This window comes from Pelodiscus sinensis, chromosome 3 (genome assembly GCF_049634645.1).
Source record: "Pelodiscus sinensis isolate JC-2024 chromosome 3, ASM4963464v1, whole genome shotgun sequence".
Taxonomy (NCBI): Eukaryota; Metazoa; Chordata; order Testudines; family Trionychidae; genus Pelodiscus; species Pelodiscus sinensis.
Window position 1 is genome coordinate 128,045,188 of NC_134713.1, and position 21,676 is coordinate 128,066,863.

Here is a 21,676-nt window from a genome sequence, read left to right on the forward strand (position 1 = left end):
ATCTGAAAAATATTTTCCAATGATCCATAACTGAAACAATGTCTAAGTGGATTTTCTTTAAACTTTCCGTTTACCTACATTGTTTTTTAAAACAAATCTTCTAGCTAAAATTAAGCATTTACATTTGTAGACTAAAAAGATGATTTTGCATAAATTACTCTCAGAATGAAAACACAAATGGGAAAGACAGCTACACATACAGACAAACTCACTGAAATAGTATAGAGCTATCCCTTTCTCCATGCCCTCCCCCTACAGGTCCAACAGGGTTATAGCTGGCCTGATCCGTATCTCTGGCCCTTTACTGCCCCCGTGGTCATTATTTACTATAACTGTCCCTGCTAGCAGACCCCTCCCTTTCTGTTTTATGAGAACCAGTCACAATCCAAGCACATCCCATTGTCCTGTCACAACCTAAACCTGACTTTAATTTAAGTTATGATAAGAGGAAGCTGCATGACAAATTTGGTGGTCCTAGCTCTTAGAGTTTAGGAGGAGTCCTTGAACTAATGGGCTCATACAGGGATGGGCAGATAGCAGAGACACTTTTCTAAAATATTTAGTAAGATTGTTTCTTTATTATTTATATTTTAATTACTAACTTTTGCAATTGTTTTAACAACAGCTTCCCCTTCTATGCGAGGATCAACCCCTCTAGATGTTGCAGCAGCATCTGTGATGGATAACAATGAACTTGCACTAGCTTTGAGAGAGCCTGACCTGGAGAAGGTTAATGACAATATTTTCTAGCGCGCCATTACATGATTATTCAAATGAAGCACGGGATATTTAAATACCAGCTTCATTTTCACTTTCAAAGTGCTTCATTTACATCCCTTTGCATCAGAGGGATGTAGTCTAGATGTAGCCCTAGGCTGGCAAGGAGGCAAGTGCAATAGTCAAGACCTGAGATGAAGTAGATTTGTATGGGAGCTTTAGATGCACTTACAGAAAGGCTGGCTGTTAGATATGTTGTTCAGGTATAGCCTGGATTTGAGGATCTAGAAGAAGGGCTAAATCAAAGATGATAGACAATGGAACTGTTTTCCCTGGTGAGTGAAAAAGGAGGAAGTAGGAAGAGGCAAAGGTTGGGGGATAGAAGAGAATTGAGAGCCTTGTTGGGGGTTCATTGAATATAAGTTGATGGTTGGATAGGCAATATAAGATGTCTAAAAATTGAAATAAAACAAGCCAAAATTTTAGTTTGGATAGGAGATTGATCAGAGTGGAAGACCAGTTTTGTAAGGTATGAGCGGAAAGAGAGTTGAAAATTGTTTTTGAGTATCAATAGAGTGCAGAGGGACAACAGGAGGAAACTAAGAAATGAGTTATTTGGGACGCTTACTGAAAGTTGGAGCAGGGATGATATGGGCTGAACAAAGTGCTCAAAAGAATGATTAAAGAAGAAAGAAGAGAACAGAGAGGACAAGATTTCACAATGTAGATTGTGCTTAGCAGAGCCAAAAGGTGAAAATAGATAACGACAATGGAGTATCAGTCCTTAGATTTGGTGAAGTGGAGATCATTCAAGATTTTAGATAGAGCTGTTTCAGTGGAGCTTAGAAGATGGAAGCCAGATTAGAGGGTATTTGAGTAAACTACCTCTTTTAAAAGTCTCAGAGGGGTAGCCATGTTAGTTTGTAACTGAAAAAAAAATTAAAAAACAATGAATGGTCCTGCAGCACCTTAGAGACTAACAAAAAAAATGTAGGTGGTATCATGAGCTTTCGTGAAGTGGGTTGTGCCCACAAAAGTTCATCATAGCATCTACTTTTTTGTTCGTCTTTGAGGTGCTGCAGGACCAATTGTTTTTTATATTTTTATTTTTTTTAAAAACAGTGTTTTTCCCCTTTTTTACAATTAATGTGTTTTTTCCTTTTTCATCTTACCTTATTTTTAGGTAGTTCGCTATTTAGCTGGGTGTGGTTTGCAAAGCTGTCCTTTGCTGGTTTCTAAGGGCTATCCAGACATTGGATGGAATCCGGTTGAAGGAGAGCGGTATCTGGATTTTCTCCGATTTGCAGTTTTTTGCAATGGTACTGTTCTGTAATGTTTAAATAATTGTATATATAACATTTGTCACTGAGAGCTTTTCTGCATGGCAACTTATTGCACAGCAAGCCAAGGTGTGACTCTACAGTGTAGCCATGAAGTAAGTCACTATATGGACTCTGCTCTCGCACGCTTAATTTTCTGTAGTACATAGAATCAGGTTCACGTTCTGGCTTGCTGGGGTCTAAATCAGCATGCAGATGAGCATCTAATATGTACATGCCGTCATCATAGATCAGAGATCATGAGATAGCAAAAAAGTTAAAATCCAACTTCATGAATAAGGAAAGCTGATGTGACTCAGGAAGCTTATATCAATGGGGTTTAAGTGTTTAACTGGTGCATTGGTTCTTGAACTGGCCCTCTGACACTGATATGAATTTTTCCACAAGTAAATGACATATGTGTTAGTGACTTTTTGGACCATAATTTAGTTTTAAATTAAGTAATATAAATATTCTGATACTGTATTCTTAACTTTTAGGCAATAATCACCAGAAGTTGGGTTTCAGTGTGAGTGTAATATAAAATTCAGCTTTATACTGCTGAGCTAAGAGCTCATAAACAAGCTACTATATCTGTTGAATTTCTTCTATAAATCTTTTAGATTCTATGCAGATAAAATTTACATATAATCTAACACATTCCATGTCTTTATGATTTCACAATACCAAGTTCTAATTTATATGAAATTTCTGAATGCTGCATTGAACCACAGCAGAATGAAATAATTTAAATATGCAAACACTAATCTTTGCTTCTTTCTGCCTGCACTAGACAATTTAATACATCTGGGTTTTTTTACAGAATAGCTGAATAAAGTTGAATTTTGTCTTCGATATTTAAGTACAGCCTGTATTGTACTAATGCTTATGTAATGTGTCTTCACTACCCATCTTAGAGCAGATTGTATCTTGGATGTATGCTGAATTGATCCACTGACCATTATTTTTTCTATACGATGTTAGGAGAGAGTGTTGAAGAGAATGCTAATGTGGTGGTCAGGCTGCTTATTCGCCGTCCTGAGTGCTTTGGTCCAGCATTGAGAGGGGAAGGAGGTAACGGATTACTTGCTGCTATGGAGGAAGCTATAAAAATATCAGAAGATTCTACCAGAGATGGACCTTCTCCAAGTACTGGATCCAGTAAAACTCTGTAGGTGCAATAGAGCTGTTTAGTTTACCTACAACTTTTTGTTTTATAGTCCTGTTAGAAAACTTACCCATTGTTGCCCAGGTCTGGGGATGGCCTGGTGGGCAGGGGCCATGTTGCTGGCTCACCAACTTTTCCCTGGGGCCAGCCCAGGGTGGGGTGGGGTCAGATCATGCAGGCCACCTGCTGCCTTGTCCCCAGGATTGGGCCAGGGTGGGGGAGGAGCCACACAGCCCTCCCTCCAGCTTCTCTATGGGACTGGCCTGGGATAGTGGGGGCTGCGTGGCATGCTGGGTAGCTGCTTCCAGCTGCTCCCCAGGGCCAGCCTGGAATGGCAGGGGGGCTGCATAGCATGGTAGGCAGCTGCTTCTCACAGGCAGCCCAGGTTGGCAAGGGCTGTGCTGCTGACCAGTGGCTGCTTCCTGGGACTCGTGCATTTGCAGCCCCCCTTATGGTCTTTCATGAACAGGGCTCGACAAATACTACAATCTACTCACCCATGGCGAGTAGATTGCAACCCGGAAGAGCTGGGTTTGGTCAATCTGCACATGCAAAGAATGATCTGCGCATGCGCAGATCGCCGGACAGCACGACTGGCAAGCAGGACTCGCCGCGGTTCGACGAGCCCTGTTCATGAGTATAACTGTCCCTCATGCTTGCTGCCCTCCTGGTCATTTGATGAGTATAACTGTCCCTGCTACCACTTCCTTCCCTTTCTGTTTGATGCAAAACAGTCGCATTCCATGCACATCCCATTGTCCTGGTGCAACCAACCCCTGACTTTGTTTCAAGGTATGGTAAGAGCAAGCTGCATACCAAATTGGGTGGTCCTAGCTCTCACCGCATAAGATTGATGGATGGACACACAGATGGGCTGACGCATAAACTTCCTAAAATATATAGTAGATTTAGGGAATTCAGTATTTCTTATTACCCTATTTTAAAAATACTATCATGTGAGGCAGGAAATATTCTCTACTTGAAAAACTCCCTGGGGTGTAGATCTTCAGCCAAGTGGGACACTGCTTCTCTCTCTGAGCTCATAGCTGCAAGCCAGAATGCCTATATTCAAGTCGCACAGCATCTGTAAGATTCCTGCTCTTAGTTGCTTTGGCATAAATCCAGAATAACTTCTCTGAGGATGAAGGCGTTGCCTTGGGTTTTGACTAGTGTAAGCATGAGCTGATTTTGGCCCCAACTTTGTGCTGATTCCATAGATTGTGAAAAAATATTTTTTCATATTTTGTTTCTTTAACAAATGAATAAAAGTGAGATGGAAGAAGAAGATGACACTATCCACATGGGAAACGCCATCATGACTTTTTATGCTGCTTTGATTGACCTCTTGGGACGTTGTGCCCCTGAAATGCATGTAAGTTTGTCTCTGCAGGTACCACTACGTTCTTACTGATGATTTGGTGTTTTTTTTAGTTCATTGGCCTTTTCATAACAACACATGTAACTCCCTATGTACTGAAACAATGTTACAATATTTAAATGTGCAGATATGATTTAAATAAACTGTATGTGGGAGAATTTTGAGATTGGTTAAAACCAATGTCCAGCTGCTGTTTTCTTAAGGCAGAGGCACAATTCTGCCTTCAGAATCTGTGTGGCATATCTGAGCTCCACTAACTTGCTCTTCTGACATTTGCAGAATCTCCAGTGTGTGTACCAGTGTGTATGGGCTTCTAGGGAAAGCAGAGAATCAGTCAAGTTATACCACATGGCTCTAAGATTACCATTTTTGCCCAATAGTTTAGAAATCTTCATCAAAGAAAAATGTTGGAGAACTTCTGTTTCTTCCCTGTTTTGTCTCTGATGACTGTAACCCTCTGCGAATTTCTGAAGTTATGAATAGGCAGAAACCAAGTTGTCAGGTTGCCTTCTTTTCTACCAGGAGACTGAAAATATCCCGTACAGTGGCCTGCAGCATCAAGAAGATACTCTTGAACTATGTTCTCCCATGTGGTGGTGAGACTATCCGGAACACACTGCTCTCTTTTTCATAGTTGTAAACTATTTCTTTAAAAATCCCCAAGCAGTATTTTGTACATTTGAGCCTACATATAAAAGAAAGTAAAAATGATGTTGCCTTCCATTAAAACATGAATAATTAACACTGTTCCCAGAGATATAACTTGTATTCCATCATTTACTGCATTAGCATCATTTAGGATACTAGTCAACAATCAGGGATCTTTGTGTGCTAGGGAGCTATACAAATATATAATTGAGACAGACTGTACACTAGAAAGTTTACAGTTTAGGCCCCAGTCCTGCACTTATAAACTTATACACATGCTTAACTTTATGTATGTCAGTGATCTCGCCAAATTTATTAGGGCTTCTCCCACACTTATTAAGTATGGTTGTTTTTTTTCAGGACTGGGGTCTAGGTTATGACTAGATGTACGTGTGGATGGGAAAAGTAATTGGAAGTGGGAAATATGAGGTAGGGACCTCTTGGGCACATTGAAGTTCAAAATATGGCCTCATTTCTCTAAAATAATATGGTCTTGCACAGGTTCCCATAAATGTCATATTTTACCCATGAAAGCCCAGGATTTTATATATTTTTTGTTAGTCTGTAAAGTGCTGAAGGAATACTCAAAGATTATATAGGTTCCGAGGGGTATCCGAGTTAGTCTGTAACTTGAAAAACTTAAACAATGAATAGTCTAGCAGCACCTTAAAGGCTAACAAAACATATAGATGGTATCATGAGCTTTCGTGGGTACAACCCACTTCTTCAGATGAAGACATTTATGTAGGGTTAGACATTCTTAAAAAATAGAAGCATCTGTATTAAAAGTTTACTGTGTATGTTTGTGTGCTGTTTTATTTGAAGAATAAATATTATTTTGATCTAGTTATCATAAACCCAGAGCCACCCTGAAAGATCCATAAACCAATAAAGACAGTGAAGCAGATTATGACATAATAGCTGAACTCATCAGCATATCATGGATTTTCATTCACGTTATATGTTGACACTTTGCCCTCTTCCCCAGTTGTCCCATCACTTCACTTTGAAAATGTAATTATTCTACTTGATTAATAAAATTGTCATGCTTCTAGGTCCATAAATTTGCATCTGGATCAAAACAAATGAAGTATATTGTGTAAAATGTGTATATTTAATGATTATTTGACTCAGCACTCATTTTTGCAAATGTGTACTTCTGAAGGTTTCTAGACTATTCAGGCAATTACAGGAAAAAACATTAATTGATAATTTTTTATTACTCTTTCATTAGCTAATCCATGCTGGCAAAGGAGAAGCCATTAGGATCAGGTCTATTCTGCGATCTTTGATTCCCCTGCAAGATTTGGTGGGTGTAATTAGCATTCCTTTCCACATGCCAACAATAGCAAAAGGTAAGATGATTGCTGTGCATTTCTTTCTCCCCCACGAGCTCATTCTTTTGAATTTGGCTGTTAATATGTAAATATTATTCCCAATTTCCCCACATTGGGGAATTTAATTATTCGCCATATGTGTTCTTGAAAAGTCATACCGCTTTTTTTTGGTTTTCTAGACAATGACTCTATGTCCATTTTTAAATCAATGGCAAAAAATTACACTAATTTCAGTGGGTCATCAGTGCATTCAAAACAGCAATCAGATCTCTTAACAATGAATATGTGAGAAAGTAGAGAAGGCTTATTACGGGGAACAGAACAAAATGAGTTCTATGAAGGATCATCTTCTAGACATCTTTGTCTTAAGGAGCTACTTTAATGTATCCCAGGGTGTCCAGTGTAATTTATTCAGCAAGCAAATTTAACTGTCTTTTTATGATACCACTTAAGACAAGTTCCATTGTTCATATCTGGCTTTTGTAAAAAAAAAAAAGGTCCATCCAATATTTTATTTAAACCATTCAATCTAAAAGGCTATGAACATTCTTTATTCTTTTCATTCTTGGCAAATTATACATAAAATTTCAGAGCCATGCAGGCTGCAGTGGATGGTGGTTTCTATTTCAGTCTCTAGCAGACTCTGCTCACCAGAGTCAGATTTTGTTTTGTGGACTTTAACATTTGGGAGTTCTGAACCAGGGTGCTGAGGTGAGAACGCTACAAACTGTTGGTTATGATTGCTCCTGTCCTGAAACATTATTACAAGGGGTATACTATTTTGTTAGTGTGTGTTGGATTCTCCTTGCCCCGTGCTGCTCAAGTGAATTGACTGCCATCACAATTAAGGATGTAAAATCCCAATTAATCAGTTAACTAATATTTCTTTAGGTTTAACCAGTTAATGGATTAAGTAGGATCCTGCTCCAGGTTCACCCCTTCCTTGGGGCTGTCTGTGCTGCTGAGAGAGTGATGCTTACTGGGTAACAGACTAACCAGTTACCCGTTCACATCCTTAGTCCCAGTCAGGGGAAATTATGGTGTGGCACATCTGCAGCTCCACAACAGGTGGATGCTCCATGACTTTATAGCCACAAATGTATTTTTTTCTATTTTTCTGAAAAATAATCTAACTTGCCATTTCTTTGCCTGAGAGATTGGCAAGCTAAACCCTAGTTCCTGCACCAGAATTTATATTGTATGTTTTTTATCTCTAGCACTGCTAACTTTACAATATGCCCACACGGGAGCAGGAAGGTAGGTTTAAATTCCAGCATACCCACACTAGCTCTGATTGTGCTAGCACACTAAACATAGAAGTGTGGTCACAGAGGTGATAAGGACAAGGTTCTCTGAGTACGTACCTACGTTCTCGGATAAGATTACAGTTTGGCAGGCTAGTCCCTCCCATAGCTCATGTACATTGGCTACACTTGTATTTTAGCATGCCAGATTGATCAGAGCTAACACAGTCTCCTTAGACTGGAATTTACACTTTCCAGCTCTCGTGTAAACCTAAGCTATAATCCTTATCCATCAGTGAATTCCGCATGAGCATATCCCTCCACCCACACGTGGACCCAACACAGACCAAATAAATTCAGTGGGACTCCAAGCCTGACTGCATAGGACTTATGGCAGGAGCAGAGTCAGGTCAAGGGGGCTGGCATTTAGCAGAATTATAACTCTGCATTTACAGGCATGGATGCAGCTTGTCTTACCTCAGCACTTACAGCACAAGAATATCCTGATTGTAACACAGTCTTTCAAACCCAAGAAGGCTAAATTACCTTACAAATATGAACATATGATAGATGGAGGTGATAACTAAACAGCACTATATAAACCACAAGAATAAAAAGGGTTATTTGAGTTACACAAAGAAAGTATCACAAGGTAAAACATTTCTGTGTTATGTTTTCAAACATAACAATAGAGATCCTTTACTACCAGCATTTTGGTTGTGTCATCAAGGATAAATTTTATGTGTATACTTCCTAAGCTCAAAAAATAGCTCTGAATTTCTATCACCTTTTAAGATCATGTAGTAAACGGTCCAGTTTTAGATTTTTTTCTTGTAATCTCTTGTTCTTATTACTTTTGTTAATAAACCTACCTTACAGGTATTCTCTTCAGTGCTGCACTCCGTGCGGTCCAGAGATATACAAGTCAGCCTCATTTTCCTGCTCACTTTCTGTTGGACTTTTTTAGTGAACCCAATATATTACAGGGTACTTTTCCTATTCTGCAGAAGAGAGTTAGCTAGTGTGACTGCTTTGGCATCCAGCATATGAATGAGACTGCATGCTTATACTATAGGATTTACCTGGATTTAGGTTACCTTATGCATTTTAGTCAGTCAGGCTATGAACTGGTTGCCTTTGTGTAATATAAACACATGGAAAATGTACAGATATTAACAGATGCTCAGTACCCTTTTATTGACCCTTATTGCTTCCTTTTAGATGGTACTGTGGTGGAACCTGACATGTCAGCGGGGTTTTGCCCAGATCACAAGGCAGCCATGGTTTTGTTCCTTGACAGAGTCTATGGAATTGAGGACCAGGAATTCCTTCTACATCTCCTTGAAGTTGGCTTTCTGCCAGATCTCCGTGCTGCTGCCTCTTTAGACACGGTAAAAATTTACATTCTTTGATTTGTCAGGTCCTTTAGCTTGGCAAGCACTGCACAAAATCACAGTCTTGTCTTTCAAGAGGGCCTCTGCCCATTCCTGCACACAGGAAGCACTCCCTGCTGCCACTGATCTTTGAGAACATATAAAAAGCAGGCAAGAGACATTCTCCAGATGAATGCTTGTTTCATAGAATATTCACACCTCAAGGCCAGGACTACCATCTGCAGAGGCCCAGAGTCTTTCCCAGCAAAGAGACCTTCAGAGCCTGAGTCCTGGATCTAGAATCCAATCAGGTACCTATGGTGCCTGAGGACCTTTCTCTAGGGAAATGGGGTAAAGGATTTCTTTTCCATAATCCCATGATCTGGGTCTGCCTCTTACCTCTGGAACTCTCTTGACCGTGTTCTATTTCTGCCTTAGAATCATCTCTTACTTTCAGTCATGGTCTGTCCATGGGATGGGAGGAAAAAGGGAGTCTGAAGGCTGAGACCTGGCCTTCAAGAGTCCAGATAGAAGGAGGCAAAAAAGTCTGAAGAGCCATAAGTATTGCTGCTTGTGGCACAGAATTTTTGCCTTCCTTGGAATGATAGTCTTATTATATATTTGTTGTTGTTGTTGTTGTTATAATATAAAATGATCGATACTATTATTTGCTGATTCTGAAAGGCTAAAAGATGTAAAATAGAGGGGGAAATTTTGTAACTCTCTACATCAGAAGCAGATATTTTGTTTGAGAAGGTATTATATTTCCTTAGTCTCTATTCAGGAACTTGTTTTTAAACTGATCATCATTCTACAGTTACAGAAATTAGACTGATGCAATTATGCTGACAACAGGAAGAGTGCACTTTAAAGCAAAGGTATCAGAAATGTAGTTCACTTGGTGTCTATTTGATATGATCAGATTTTGTAGAGGTTAAGGGTTCATTTTTTAAAGGAAGTATCTAGTTTTCAGAGTAATGGGGGGAAAACGTGCAAATGTGAATAAAATATAAACATTTTTTTGTATGTGAAGAAGCAAGTCAAGCTGCTTTTGGTTTAAATACCAGGCAAGTCAATACTGGATGTAGGGTCCACATTTATTATGGGCACCAAGAACATTAGTTCCAAAAAGTGAACCTTTTCAGGAATTTTGATTTCATAGAATGCTTGAATTTAGCAGAAAGAATCAAGGCAATTAGAGGCTACACAGCTCTTCTGTTACCTCAGGTTTGACCTTAATTGTTCCTATTTTCCAGAAAGCTCCAAAGTGCAGCATTGCCAGAGGTGTGACTACCCAGAGGTGATACTTTAAACACACTCCTTTGTGTGTGTAAAAGAGAGAGGACTTGAAACAAAGCCTTGTATTGTACCTCCATGTGTGGTGTATTCAGAATCTAAATATGCACCTGACTTTTGCAAGCAGCATCAGTCTCTCTAATGTCTGACCCAAAACCCCATGTCAAGGTTTCATGACCTTTAGAGAATTCAGAATAACTTTAGCAGTTTGAGCCCAGTACTGTAGATAATATCTGTGCATTGTACAACTAAGTAGAAATTAGACTGATGCAATTATGCTGACAACAGGAAGAGTGCACTTTAAAGCAAAGGTTTTGTGGATCCCTATTTTTGGCATCTTTTATGTAGTGTATATATAATTCAATTTTTTGAAATATATCTTTTCATTTTGAAACTCTGTATATGGTAAGTAGCATGTCTGTAACGAGTGACTGAATATAGGAGGTTATACTGGAACGTACACATTTTAGGATTTATACTGTCTGTTTCTCTGTGTATTGAGTCCCATTACTTTTACAAATTTCATCGTTGTCTGTGATATTTTCCACAAAATAATTATAGTGTAGTTTTGAAAAATAATAGTGTGTAATGGTATCATATATGAAATGAAGGGAGGAGAGTTTTCCCATTGTGCTTTGGAAAATTAATTCCTCCCACATATATTATGAAATAAAAAACTGCAGTTGTAGTTATTTTCCTTTGTAACAATATTTATCAAACAAGTCTCATTGTTTTGGTTCAATTTCTTCCGTAGGCTGCTTTGAGTGCTACAGACATGGCCTTGGCTCTGAATCGATACCTTTGTACTGCAGTCCTGCCTTTGTTGACCAGATGTGCTCCTCTTTTTGCTGGCACGGAACACCATGCCTCCCTCATAGATTCCTTATTACATACCGTGTACAGACTCTCCAAAGGCTGCTCTCTTACCAAAGCTCAGCGGGATTCAATTGAAGAATGTTTACTCTCTATTTGTGGGTAAGTGAATATCCCTGACTCCACAGACAAATGAGTTGCTATATTGAAATTGATATATACAAAACTATGAAGGCAGAAAAGCAAACTACATGACATCTTTTATCAGAAGCATGGTTATGGATTTTATTTAATATATGGTCACTCTTGAGGCACTGTGTATTCTTCCATTTTTGCTGGCATCTGGGAAAGATGTGTTAAATATAGTTTTGGCTATATTAATATCACAAACTTGTAATTATATGTAGATACAATTTTATGATGCTCTTCTATTAACAGAGTCTTCTTAATTAACCTCAGTAAGCAAACACGAGAATGTACTCCAACAGGGAAAAAACTCTATATAAATAAGAACATTAATAAATATGAACATAGCAGAGTATCATTTTAAAGAACATTTTAAACATTACAAACTGATAGTTCAGTGCGGTGATTTATGGTAGAAGGTTATATTGCTTAGTGAAGCTATTCCATTATCAGCTGCTTTTTAATTTCTAGCTGACTTCTAATATAGTGGTTTGTGCTCAACACAGTCTCCAACCTATCAGTTGCATAATGTCACCCTCTTTACATCTTGGAATTTTTGTCTGTATTCTTCCTTCTCAAGTCTAGCAGTCCATGTACAAAATTTTCAAAAGTGTGCAGGTCCCATTTTCAGAATGTGAAAGTACTCAAGAACACTTACACACCTATATCATTTATGTACTTTTGAAAATGATAAACCCAAGATTTTTCCTAATGAACTTCCTTATCAGTTCAAAAGCGACACACACTTTGTATTACTGCCATTGTTCCTTGAAATTTTTTCTACCCCGAGTGGAATGAATTTTGTTATGTGCACCAGTGTGGTGATGAAGTACAATACATCACCTTTACGGTGGTGCAAGTAACAAAATTCATGTGCTGGGAATGGGGCCAAGGGGTTCTGAGTGTTGGGATGGGGCTGAGGGTTGGGGAGCAGGAGTTTGAGGGCTCTGTCTGGGAGGTAGGCTCTGGAGGGGGGTCTGCGGTTGAGGGGTTCAGGGCTGGGACAGAGGATGGGGGTGCAATGCTTCTGGATTGAGGGCAGACTTTGAGGTGGGGTGGGGATGAAGGGTTTGGGGTATAGAAGGCCTGCTGCAGGTTTGAGGAGGAGCTGGGGATTGGGTGCAGAAGGGGGGTACAGGCTTCAGGGTCAGACTTTTGGGTGTCACCAGGGATGAGGACTGTGGGATGCAGGAGGATACTCGGGTAGGGGGCTCAAGCTGGGGCAGGGTTTTGAGGCTTGGGCTTACCTGGGCACCTCCCCACTGGGCATGACGAGAAGGAGTGCCTCAATGATCTCTTCCCCACTGCAGCCCTGAGCCCCTGTGCAGGGCTTACTAGGAACCTGCAAAGTCTAGGGGGAACTTATATGGTTAGTGGTAGTTTTGAAGTTCAGAATAAATAAAAGCAGTGTACTGTCATTCTTAATGCACTATATTATAAAACCATAGAACTAGAGGGTTGGGTGGTATCTTGAGAGATTATCTAGTCCTTCCCCCTGTGCTGATGTGAGACCAATTTTATCTAGATGACCTCTGACAGATGTTTGTCTAATCTGTTTTTAAATCTTCTAGTGATGGGGATTCCATAACACTCCTTAGTAACCTATTCTGGTACTTAACTCATGTTATAGTTGGAAAGATTTTCCTAATATGTAACCTAAATCTCTTTTGCTGTATATAAATCTGATTACTACTTATCCTACCATCAGTGAACATGAAAAACAATTGATCACCTTCCTCTATCTAATAACTCTTAACATATTTGGACGCTGTTATCAGTTGTTGTTTCTGCAAGGCTAAACATACTCAGACTTTTTTAACCTTTTCTCAAAGGTAATATTACCAAAATCTTAGTTTACAACACTTTAATCTTGATAATGTCAATATCATATCTGTTATGTTCACAGTTTCTGTTACTTGAGAGACTTTTTATGTATATTCTCTGTCTATTATAGAGTGACATCTAGACAAATCTCTGTTATTTGTTCAGTCTTTCTAGCTGATGCCCAGCAATTTATGGGCCCTACTAGAGTTACACATCCACAGCATTAAAACTTAGCTTATATGGCTTCATCAGTGCAAAAAAGATTTTCCTTGTGTGCTTCTTTTCATGTGTTACAAAATCCACATAGGCACAGTATAAGCCCCCTTACCTCTGTCCAGGTCCCCTCTCCAAGGACATGGCCCTACTCCCAGCTGTAGCTCAGGGAGAGGGGCAATGAATCTGGCTTTCAGCACCCACGGTATTAAAAATGTTCCATTGCCACTGAGAGTGCAAGGTGACAATCAAGTATAGTATCAGAATATAACATGTTCTGATTTGCAACTGTTCTCTATTTTAGGGATGGCATTTTCATGTTTTTTGTAATATATATATATATGCGCATACTGGAAGTAGTATACTTTGGAAGTTTAATTTATGCCTCTATTATTTGCTCTCCATCTTCTTCTCACACATTTTCAATCTGCTGTGTCACCAACAAAATTATATCACTTCCTGGATTTGGGAATATCTAAAGGAGTAGGAACAATGTATTGCCCATTTATTTATTGCATAAAAGTTAATTGGATGCTCTGTTGGAACTATTTGTCTGCCTACAGCCAATTGAGGCCTTCCATGATGCAACACTTGCTGAGGAGATTAGTATTTGATGTTCCTCTATTAAATGAACATGCAAAGATGCCTCTGAAGGTATGTGTGTGGTTTATACTAAAGGTAAATTTTAATCTTCTTGTACATCCCTGTATGTTGCCTTGATTTTATCCTTTAAAAGAAACTGTAGCATGTTATCACTGTAGCAAAAGGCGAGGAGCAAGAGTAATTTTTGTGACTGCCACTAATGCCCACTTCTGATCAGTCCACATAGAAGTATAAAGTCCATGCCTCATCTCTCAGACTCCCCTTCCAAGGCCTTGGAGAAAGAAACAAGCTGCAGAGATATTTTCCCTACCATTCAGGTTGTCTTCAGGCTCTGTTGACTGCTAATAGTGTTTGCAGCTCTGATCCATGAATGGATACTTAGATCCTCGCTTTGACAAGATTCCCAACACAGAGTCCTCTGAGTAAAGCCTCAGTGTGATAGGAGCTGAATCCTTCACTGCCTTATATCCCACTGTTTTTAAGTGTGCTATGAGAAATCCCATCTGATCATTTCCCAACACAGCTTTTATTTTGGTTTTCTCCCTCCTAGAAAAAGCAGGTCATGGTTAATTTCATCTGTCACCTCTTTTGGATAGAAACTTATGCCTCTCTTCCTCCTGACTGAGAGTTTTCCATACTGTGAAGTTTCTTGCTTACACTGTGATGGTACTCGGCTAGCCAGACAACATAGAAGGCTAAACTCTGTGTTTTGCTTTCTCTCTGGAAGTTATGAACAATGTGATTTCCCTGAGTTACAAGTAACTGCACAGCTCTTTATAAGTAAGCAAGTTTATTCTAAAGGTGAAAGCATTTTAGAAAAAATGTATTAAAAACATTTTAAAAAACTATAAGGATGCGAAAAGCTTACCAGAAATCCCCCCAACTCCAAACTTGGGCTCTGGTTGGTGTCTGGTGGGTTGTCCCATATTTTACAAGCTCATGTCATGTCTGTTTCAGATTCAGAATCCACACACAGGCTGGGCAGAGGAGCCATTTCTTTTTCACAGTTCAGGTTTGGTCTTCAGTAATAGATCAGCAACACACAAGTCATAGTTGCAAAAGACTGGGTTTTTGCATAGCCAGAGTTGAGGGATTCACATCCACCTCCCCCCCCTAGATATTCCTCAGGAAAATAACTTAATATGTTTTGTTCTAAAACTCCATTCTTGTCTGGCACACAGAAATTATACAATACTAGGACTGGAAGGGACCTCGAGACGTCATCGAGTCCCGTCCCCTGACCTCAGGACAGGACACACTTTAACGTAGTCCTTTGACCCTCCTCCTCCAGATCTCACATCTCGGTTACATACACTCTTGACTCACAATAATACTGAATCAATCATTTAATAAAATGGACACAAAAGATACGTACATTTAATTCAATGAGGTCTCCCAAAGATATGGCAAGCAGTTGTCACATTTGTCACAGCTATGATTCTACATGTGTGATAAAGATTTCTGTGCTTCACATTACATATCTTGATCTTGCTTTGAGTCTGAAAATCTTTACAATACTGGATTCTCTTTTTAAATCCATGGAATGTACACCTAGAATATAAATACACTTTTGACTGTAGTCAAAATCCTCCCTGCCTAATCTGCAGGACTTTCTGAAGATTCCATTGAGTTATAACATCACATAATAGACTAACTGAAGTATTGGAGCATAAGCTTTCGTGGGCAAAGACCCACTTAGTCAGATGCATGAAGACAAAGTGGGTCTTTGCCCGCGAAAGCTTATGCTCCAACACTTCAGTTAGTCTATAAGGTGCCACAGGACTTCTCGCCGCTTTTGCAGATTCAGACTAACACGGCTACCCCTCTAAACTTTGCATTTAGTATCTCTATTCTAATATACATTCGGTTTTGACTTGTGATTTGTTCTTAGTTATGAAAAGATAAAAGTCAGGTGCCTCCTTTGGTGTCTGCGACTCTGAATATTTTATTTACTTACTTTCTGGCAGGTGGAGTCATCTGTCAATGGAATGTGTTTTTGTTTGCAGCATTGTTAAGATTAATTTAACAAATAGCTTAATAATTATCTTTAATATTCTGGAACTCTTCTATAAAGAGATATATCTATTGTTTGACTTCCTTGCTAACTACTGTTTTTAAGCTTCAGAGGGGTAGCCGAGTTAGTCTGTAACAGGTAAAACTTAAAAAAACAATAAATAGTCTAACAGCACCTTAAAGACTAAGAAAACATGTAGATGGTATCATGAGCTTTCGTGGGTACAACCCACTTCTTCAGATGACAGAAGTGGGTTATACCCACGAAAGCTCATGATACCATCTACATGTTCTGTTAGTCTTTAAGGTGCTACTAGACTATTCATTGTTTTTTAAGTTTTTACTGTTTTTAGAAATTCTAAAGGGTTCTCCATATTAATGACAATACATCAAGGCTACGTCTACATTGGCACCCCTTTCCGGAAAAAGGATGCTAATGAGACCAGTCGGAATTGCAAATGCCGCGGGGGATTTAAATATCCCCCGCGGCATTTGTATGAACATGGCTGCTGCTTTTTTCCTGCTTGGGGTTTTGCCGGAGAAAAGCGCCTGTCTAGACGGGATCTTGCGGAAAATAATCCCTTTTTCACAAGATTCCTTATTCCTACTTGAAAGGAAAGTTGGAATAAGGGATCTTCTGGAAAAGGGCTTATTTTCTGCAAGATCCCGTCTAGACTGGCGCTTTTCTCCGGCAAAACCCCGAGCGGGAAAAAAGCGGCAGCCATGTTCATGCAAATGCCGCGGAGGATATTTAAATCCCCCGCGGCATTTGCAATTCCGACTGGTCTCATTAGCATCCCTTTTCCTGAAAGGGGTGCCAATGTAGACATAGCCCATGAGAAATATCAATTTGATGCTAAAATAATCTCAGGATTCCAGCCCAGAAAACCAAGAACACTAAAATAGCATGGAAATAGGGACCAATAGCATTACAAAGATAGATTCCAGAGGCAGTGGAATGGTAATTTTACAATGCCACTTCTTTATGGTCACTTAAAAGCAGTCTCCTGATGCTCCACAATTGCTTTAAGATTCTAATTCAGCAACTTTTTCAATGCTGAACAATTTTGCTATATGGCTGTTGGCCTTTTGGTGAAGGCAATTTCAAAATATTAGAAAGAATTCACTTTTGTTGCCTTTCATAAATGCTTCATAGAACATGCATTCTTAGCCTAAGGGTTCTATCCCTGAAGGTGGAGCAAGCAGGTCCAAGGGACTCTGAACAGTTTTCCTTTTATTTATAGCCAGATTGAGCAGGGAGTCCTGATGTTCTTTGTTGTTGTAATATAGGGTCATTGTGTGGAAAAGATGAAGAACTTCTATCATTGAACATTGCTGTCAGCATGCCTGGAGGATGATAAATGGGATGCTGTTCTCTACATAACTTCTTTAGATTTAGGGCTGCCCCAACATTTCTGAAGAAAAATATTATATAGAAAATAAATTATGTGCAGAAATGAAATAATTTCCCGTAACTTGTGTTGCGTTTAATGTTTTGAATCACTCATCAAAAATACTTATTATTTAATACAGATAATTTTTAGTCTCCTCTCATTAGGAGGATTTTATTTCTCTGAGAGCTTCTGTTTGTAAGTGAAACATTAAGGATTACAGTAATTATGATTTATCTTTTTTTATTGCATTGTTCCTTATTGCATTGTTCCTTTAAATTCTCAAAGCACTGTATCTCAATTAAATTTAAGAATGCACCTTTGAGATATATGAGATGTAAGAATTATTTTTACCTGTTTTACAGGTGATTAAACTCAGAGGTGAATAGATTGAAAAAGGTCTCAAATGCCACCCCTTCATCAGCTTCAGAGGGGGGAAGGTTTTATCTGGACCAGCAGGAAGGAAAATAAATCCCTTTTCCCTTTTATAAATTCCTTCCTTTTCATGGGAACCTTTCTTTTTGTGGACTTGAGGATGGGAAGAGGGGACTCTTTGGCTGATGGATGGGTCAGAAGGTGACATCAAAAGCTTACTAGGCCCTGTGTATCCAACGGAGGGCTTATAAACCCTTTCTGTCTATCTAGGGCACCATTCTGTGCTCTGACAAAAAGCTCCTCACTCCTACTAGTTGGGATTAGAAGATGACCAGGTTTTTGGGCCTCACTGTGGGCAGCATGCTAGATGTATTTGGGGAGCTGGGATGGAATTTTTCCCTTAGTGCCAAATTGGCAGAGGCAAGGTAGTTTTTCAGTTCCTCTCAGAAGGTGAGGGGCAGGTGGAGAGGGGTTAGTTTTTTTAATTAATTTTATGGTAGTTTTGCAGGTAACCAGTGCAAATGCTTATTCACTAGATAGTTTGGTTCCCTATAAACTGGAATTTGAAGCAGATTAGTAGAAGGCAGCTCCTAAAGAAGGTGGGGAATAGGGGTGAGACTCATAATGTCCGGTAAAGTAAGGAGAAAACCCCCTCTTCCCTAATCACTTATCCTTCAGACAAGAGCATGCTGGGACCAGGTAGAAGAGAGGGGCTGAGGTTGACAGCAGCCTTCTACCAAACTCTATGAAAAAGTATGGTTTAACAGTTTTCCTTATTGAATTTTGTCTGCAAACTATGCATTAGAACACAAACTCCTTGGATGATTTCAGAGATTGTTCTACTGTGTAATTATTGTGTGGCTTGTATAATGTTTGAATATCAAGTTAAATAAATACATTCAATTATGTTATATTTTTGGGTGCTTTTGAAATTTTTTATGTTCTAGTTGCTCACAAATCATTATGAAAGATGCTGGAAGTATTATTGCCTGCCAGGTGGGTGGGGCAACTTTGGAGCTGCATCAGAAGAAGAACTTCATTTATCCAGAAAATTGTTCTGGGGAATTTTTGATGCCTTGTCTCAAAAGGTAATTTTTGCATAACTTTTTAGAATCACAATGTGGGTTAATCATTCCCATTTAAAGTATTCTTTGAACTGAGCTGAGTTACTGTGTTAATGACTTCAAAATTATTTTGTAATTTCATTATAAATTATTGTAATTATGTAATTTCACTTTAAATTCTTCATAAATTAGGAAGAATACATAGACAACAGTTTATTTGTAATTTACCAAAGTATAGAAAACACAGAGCAGATACGTTTTTAATACTATTTAATCAAGTAGGTAATGATAGTGTATAATTAGAAGATCCGTACAATGCTTAGGTTTATCATTTTGTCAAATGAAGTGCAACTTCCATGATAAATACAGCCTTTTAGAAATAAAATGTCATCCATGCATACAATGCTGCATGGGTACAACACTATATGCACTTCTAATGTTTTCCTTTTTGTTTTTAATATTTTTATTACTGTACAGTAAAAAAGAACCCTCCAGCACTCTGCACTTGACAATATTTAAAATCACATTGACAATATTTAAAATCATCAGTTACCAAAGAGATAAATCATGTTAAGCTACAGCAATCATATAACACACATGAATTCACCTCCACAAAATTCCCACACGAGTCCCCACACCAACTTTACCCAGCCCTTCCCAGCACCTATTTCATCACTAGTAAGGGGGGGAAATAGACGTTGTAGTGTGCCCTGAAAGTTAACAACTTCAGATTGTTATAGATTAAGAAGGAAAGCATATGTAATCATTGCTGACACAGCAGGACCATTCAGTTCCATGGGTCTACTCACTGTAATAAGGACTACGTATATCAGTTTGCATTCATAGGATCAGGCCCTATATTACACACTATAGTAGCACTAATGAAATGTATCTACAAGTTACATTTAATTTATTTTAAGTATCATATCTCTACAGGGATTTTTCTTTCTTTCTATGGAATGAAAAAGTATCAGATAATATAGTAAATTTAAATTGTCCAGATGTCTATTTCAGCTTTTTCATGATCATTTTAAAATTTAAGCATCAGCTAATTTGTCTTTGAAATACCATCTGTATCTTAGCTGGAAAATATTTGGATTATGCATTTGGACATTATATAGTGTTCCCCGCCAACCTGATGAGGATTTCACTGTGGGTGGAAGCCATCTGATATAGAAAATCCAGGTTCTTGGACAAGCATTGAATAATCTTTGCTTTATTCTGTTCTGCCACCCTGTAAGGAATCCAGTTCTGCTCCCATTAAAGTGTTATTAAATTGTTATTACATTGACTTCAATGAAAGCAGGATTTGGTCCTTTCAGGATTCATTTGTATTTCATTGTAATTCACACATCAGGGTTGTTGGTTTTTTTCAAAACTGAGATTCTATTTCACACACAGTTATAAAAATTGTCCCATGACAATTTGGTTTTATGTATGGCTATAATGATGAATCAGTGTCAGTTATAATTGAAACAATCTCCATTTACCACTATATCTTTTTTATACCATATTTCTCCACAGAAGTATGAACAGGAACTTTTCAAACTGGCTTTGCCCTGTCTCAGTGCAGTTGCAGGAGCCTTGCCTCCAGACTACATGGAATCCAACTATGTCAGTATGATGGAAAAACAGGCTTCAATGGATTCAGATGGGAACTTTAACCCACAACCTGTTGATACTTCAAAGTAGGAACTCTCTCTAGTGCCACTCATTTTTACCATAAACAGTTTAAGCCTAATATTGAAATAAGGGAGTAATGAAAAAATTACATTATAATCTTGAATTTCCATCCTTAAGATAGAATAGGAGGCTTGTTTGGTTGTTTAGTAAACCTCCTTTTTATTTGTTTTATGAAGCACCTAGCACACTTGTTGGAGTTATAAAAGTAAATAATACAGTAATAAATAGTTAACAAGGAGCCAGGATGTGAAATTCCTGTGACTGCCTCTTACATTTTACTCTAGAAAATGTGGTGATGATTGTATGTTTTATGCAATGCCTTTTTATGCTTATGGATTCCAAGAGGCAGGTCATGTTGTGGCAGATTTTGCACAGATGTGCCATGAGGGGGAGTGGGCAGAAGGAGCCCTCTTTTTGGCTTTCACATCTTTGCAATGGGCAGCCAGAATCCCTCTGTGTCTTATGAGTGCAAGAGCCAGCAATGTTACACATCCCAAGTGGATTTTTGGCTGTGGTGATAGCCCCATACTTAATCACATATCATGGTGATACAAACCTGACAAACATAGGACCACATGCTGCCTCTTCAACAAGATGGCTTCTGGGAATGGCTTCATAAGCACCCATGTAGACATTATGTCTCTCAGTACTCAGCAGACAGAATGCCTCCAACCACTGTCACTGGACTGTTGGGCCTGTGTATACATTCATGTGACGAGGCAGTCGGGGTTCCCCTGATCGTGCACCCCCAAAGCAGCAAGAACAGATTCCACCAGCAGTAGAATAGCGAGGTTTTATTGCTCCTCCAGGATACAGCACAGCATAGACGTGGTGCGTTTACGGGATTCAGGGCCCAGGTGTTTCAGAACCCTTGGGTTAGGGGTCCATCACCCCTAGCCCTCAGCCCCAGCAACCTCTGTCTCCCTTATGGTTCCAGGCCCAGACTGACCCTTCCCCCAGCACACACTTCCTTTGTCCTGTCTCTTCCCTTAACAAGTAGAACCGGTTTGGCTACTCTCCTGAGGCCCCTC

At 39.1% G+C, this 21,676-nt stretch overlaps 1 protein-coding gene across 1 annotated transcript in view; it reads left to right on the top strand.

Annotated features, from left to right (window-relative positions):
• RYR2 (ryanodine receptor 2) overlaps positions 1-21,676 on the top strand; it is a 648,519-nt gene that overhangs the window by 442,358 nt on the left and 184,485 nt on the right. Inside the window, exons 45-54 of the mRNA XM_075924816.1 lie at positions 626-729; positions 1,901-2,036; positions 3,021-3,207; positions 4,474-4,576; positions 6,465-6,585; positions 9,033-9,202; positions 11,235-11,455; positions 14,080-14,170; positions 18,846-18,986; positions 20,487-20,650. Coding sequence (XP_075780931.1) covers positions 626-729; positions 1,901-2,036; positions 3,021-3,207; positions 4,474-4,576; positions 6,465-6,585; positions 9,033-9,202; positions 11,235-11,455; positions 14,080-14,170; positions 18,846-18,986; positions 20,487-20,650 — 1,438 coding nt within the window. The remainder of the gene's footprint in view (positions 1-625; positions 730-1,900; positions 2,037-3,020; positions 3,208-4,473; positions 4,577-6,464; positions 6,586-9,032; positions 9,203-11,234; positions 11,456-14,079; positions 14,171-18,845; positions 18,987-20,486; positions 20,651-21,676) is intronic.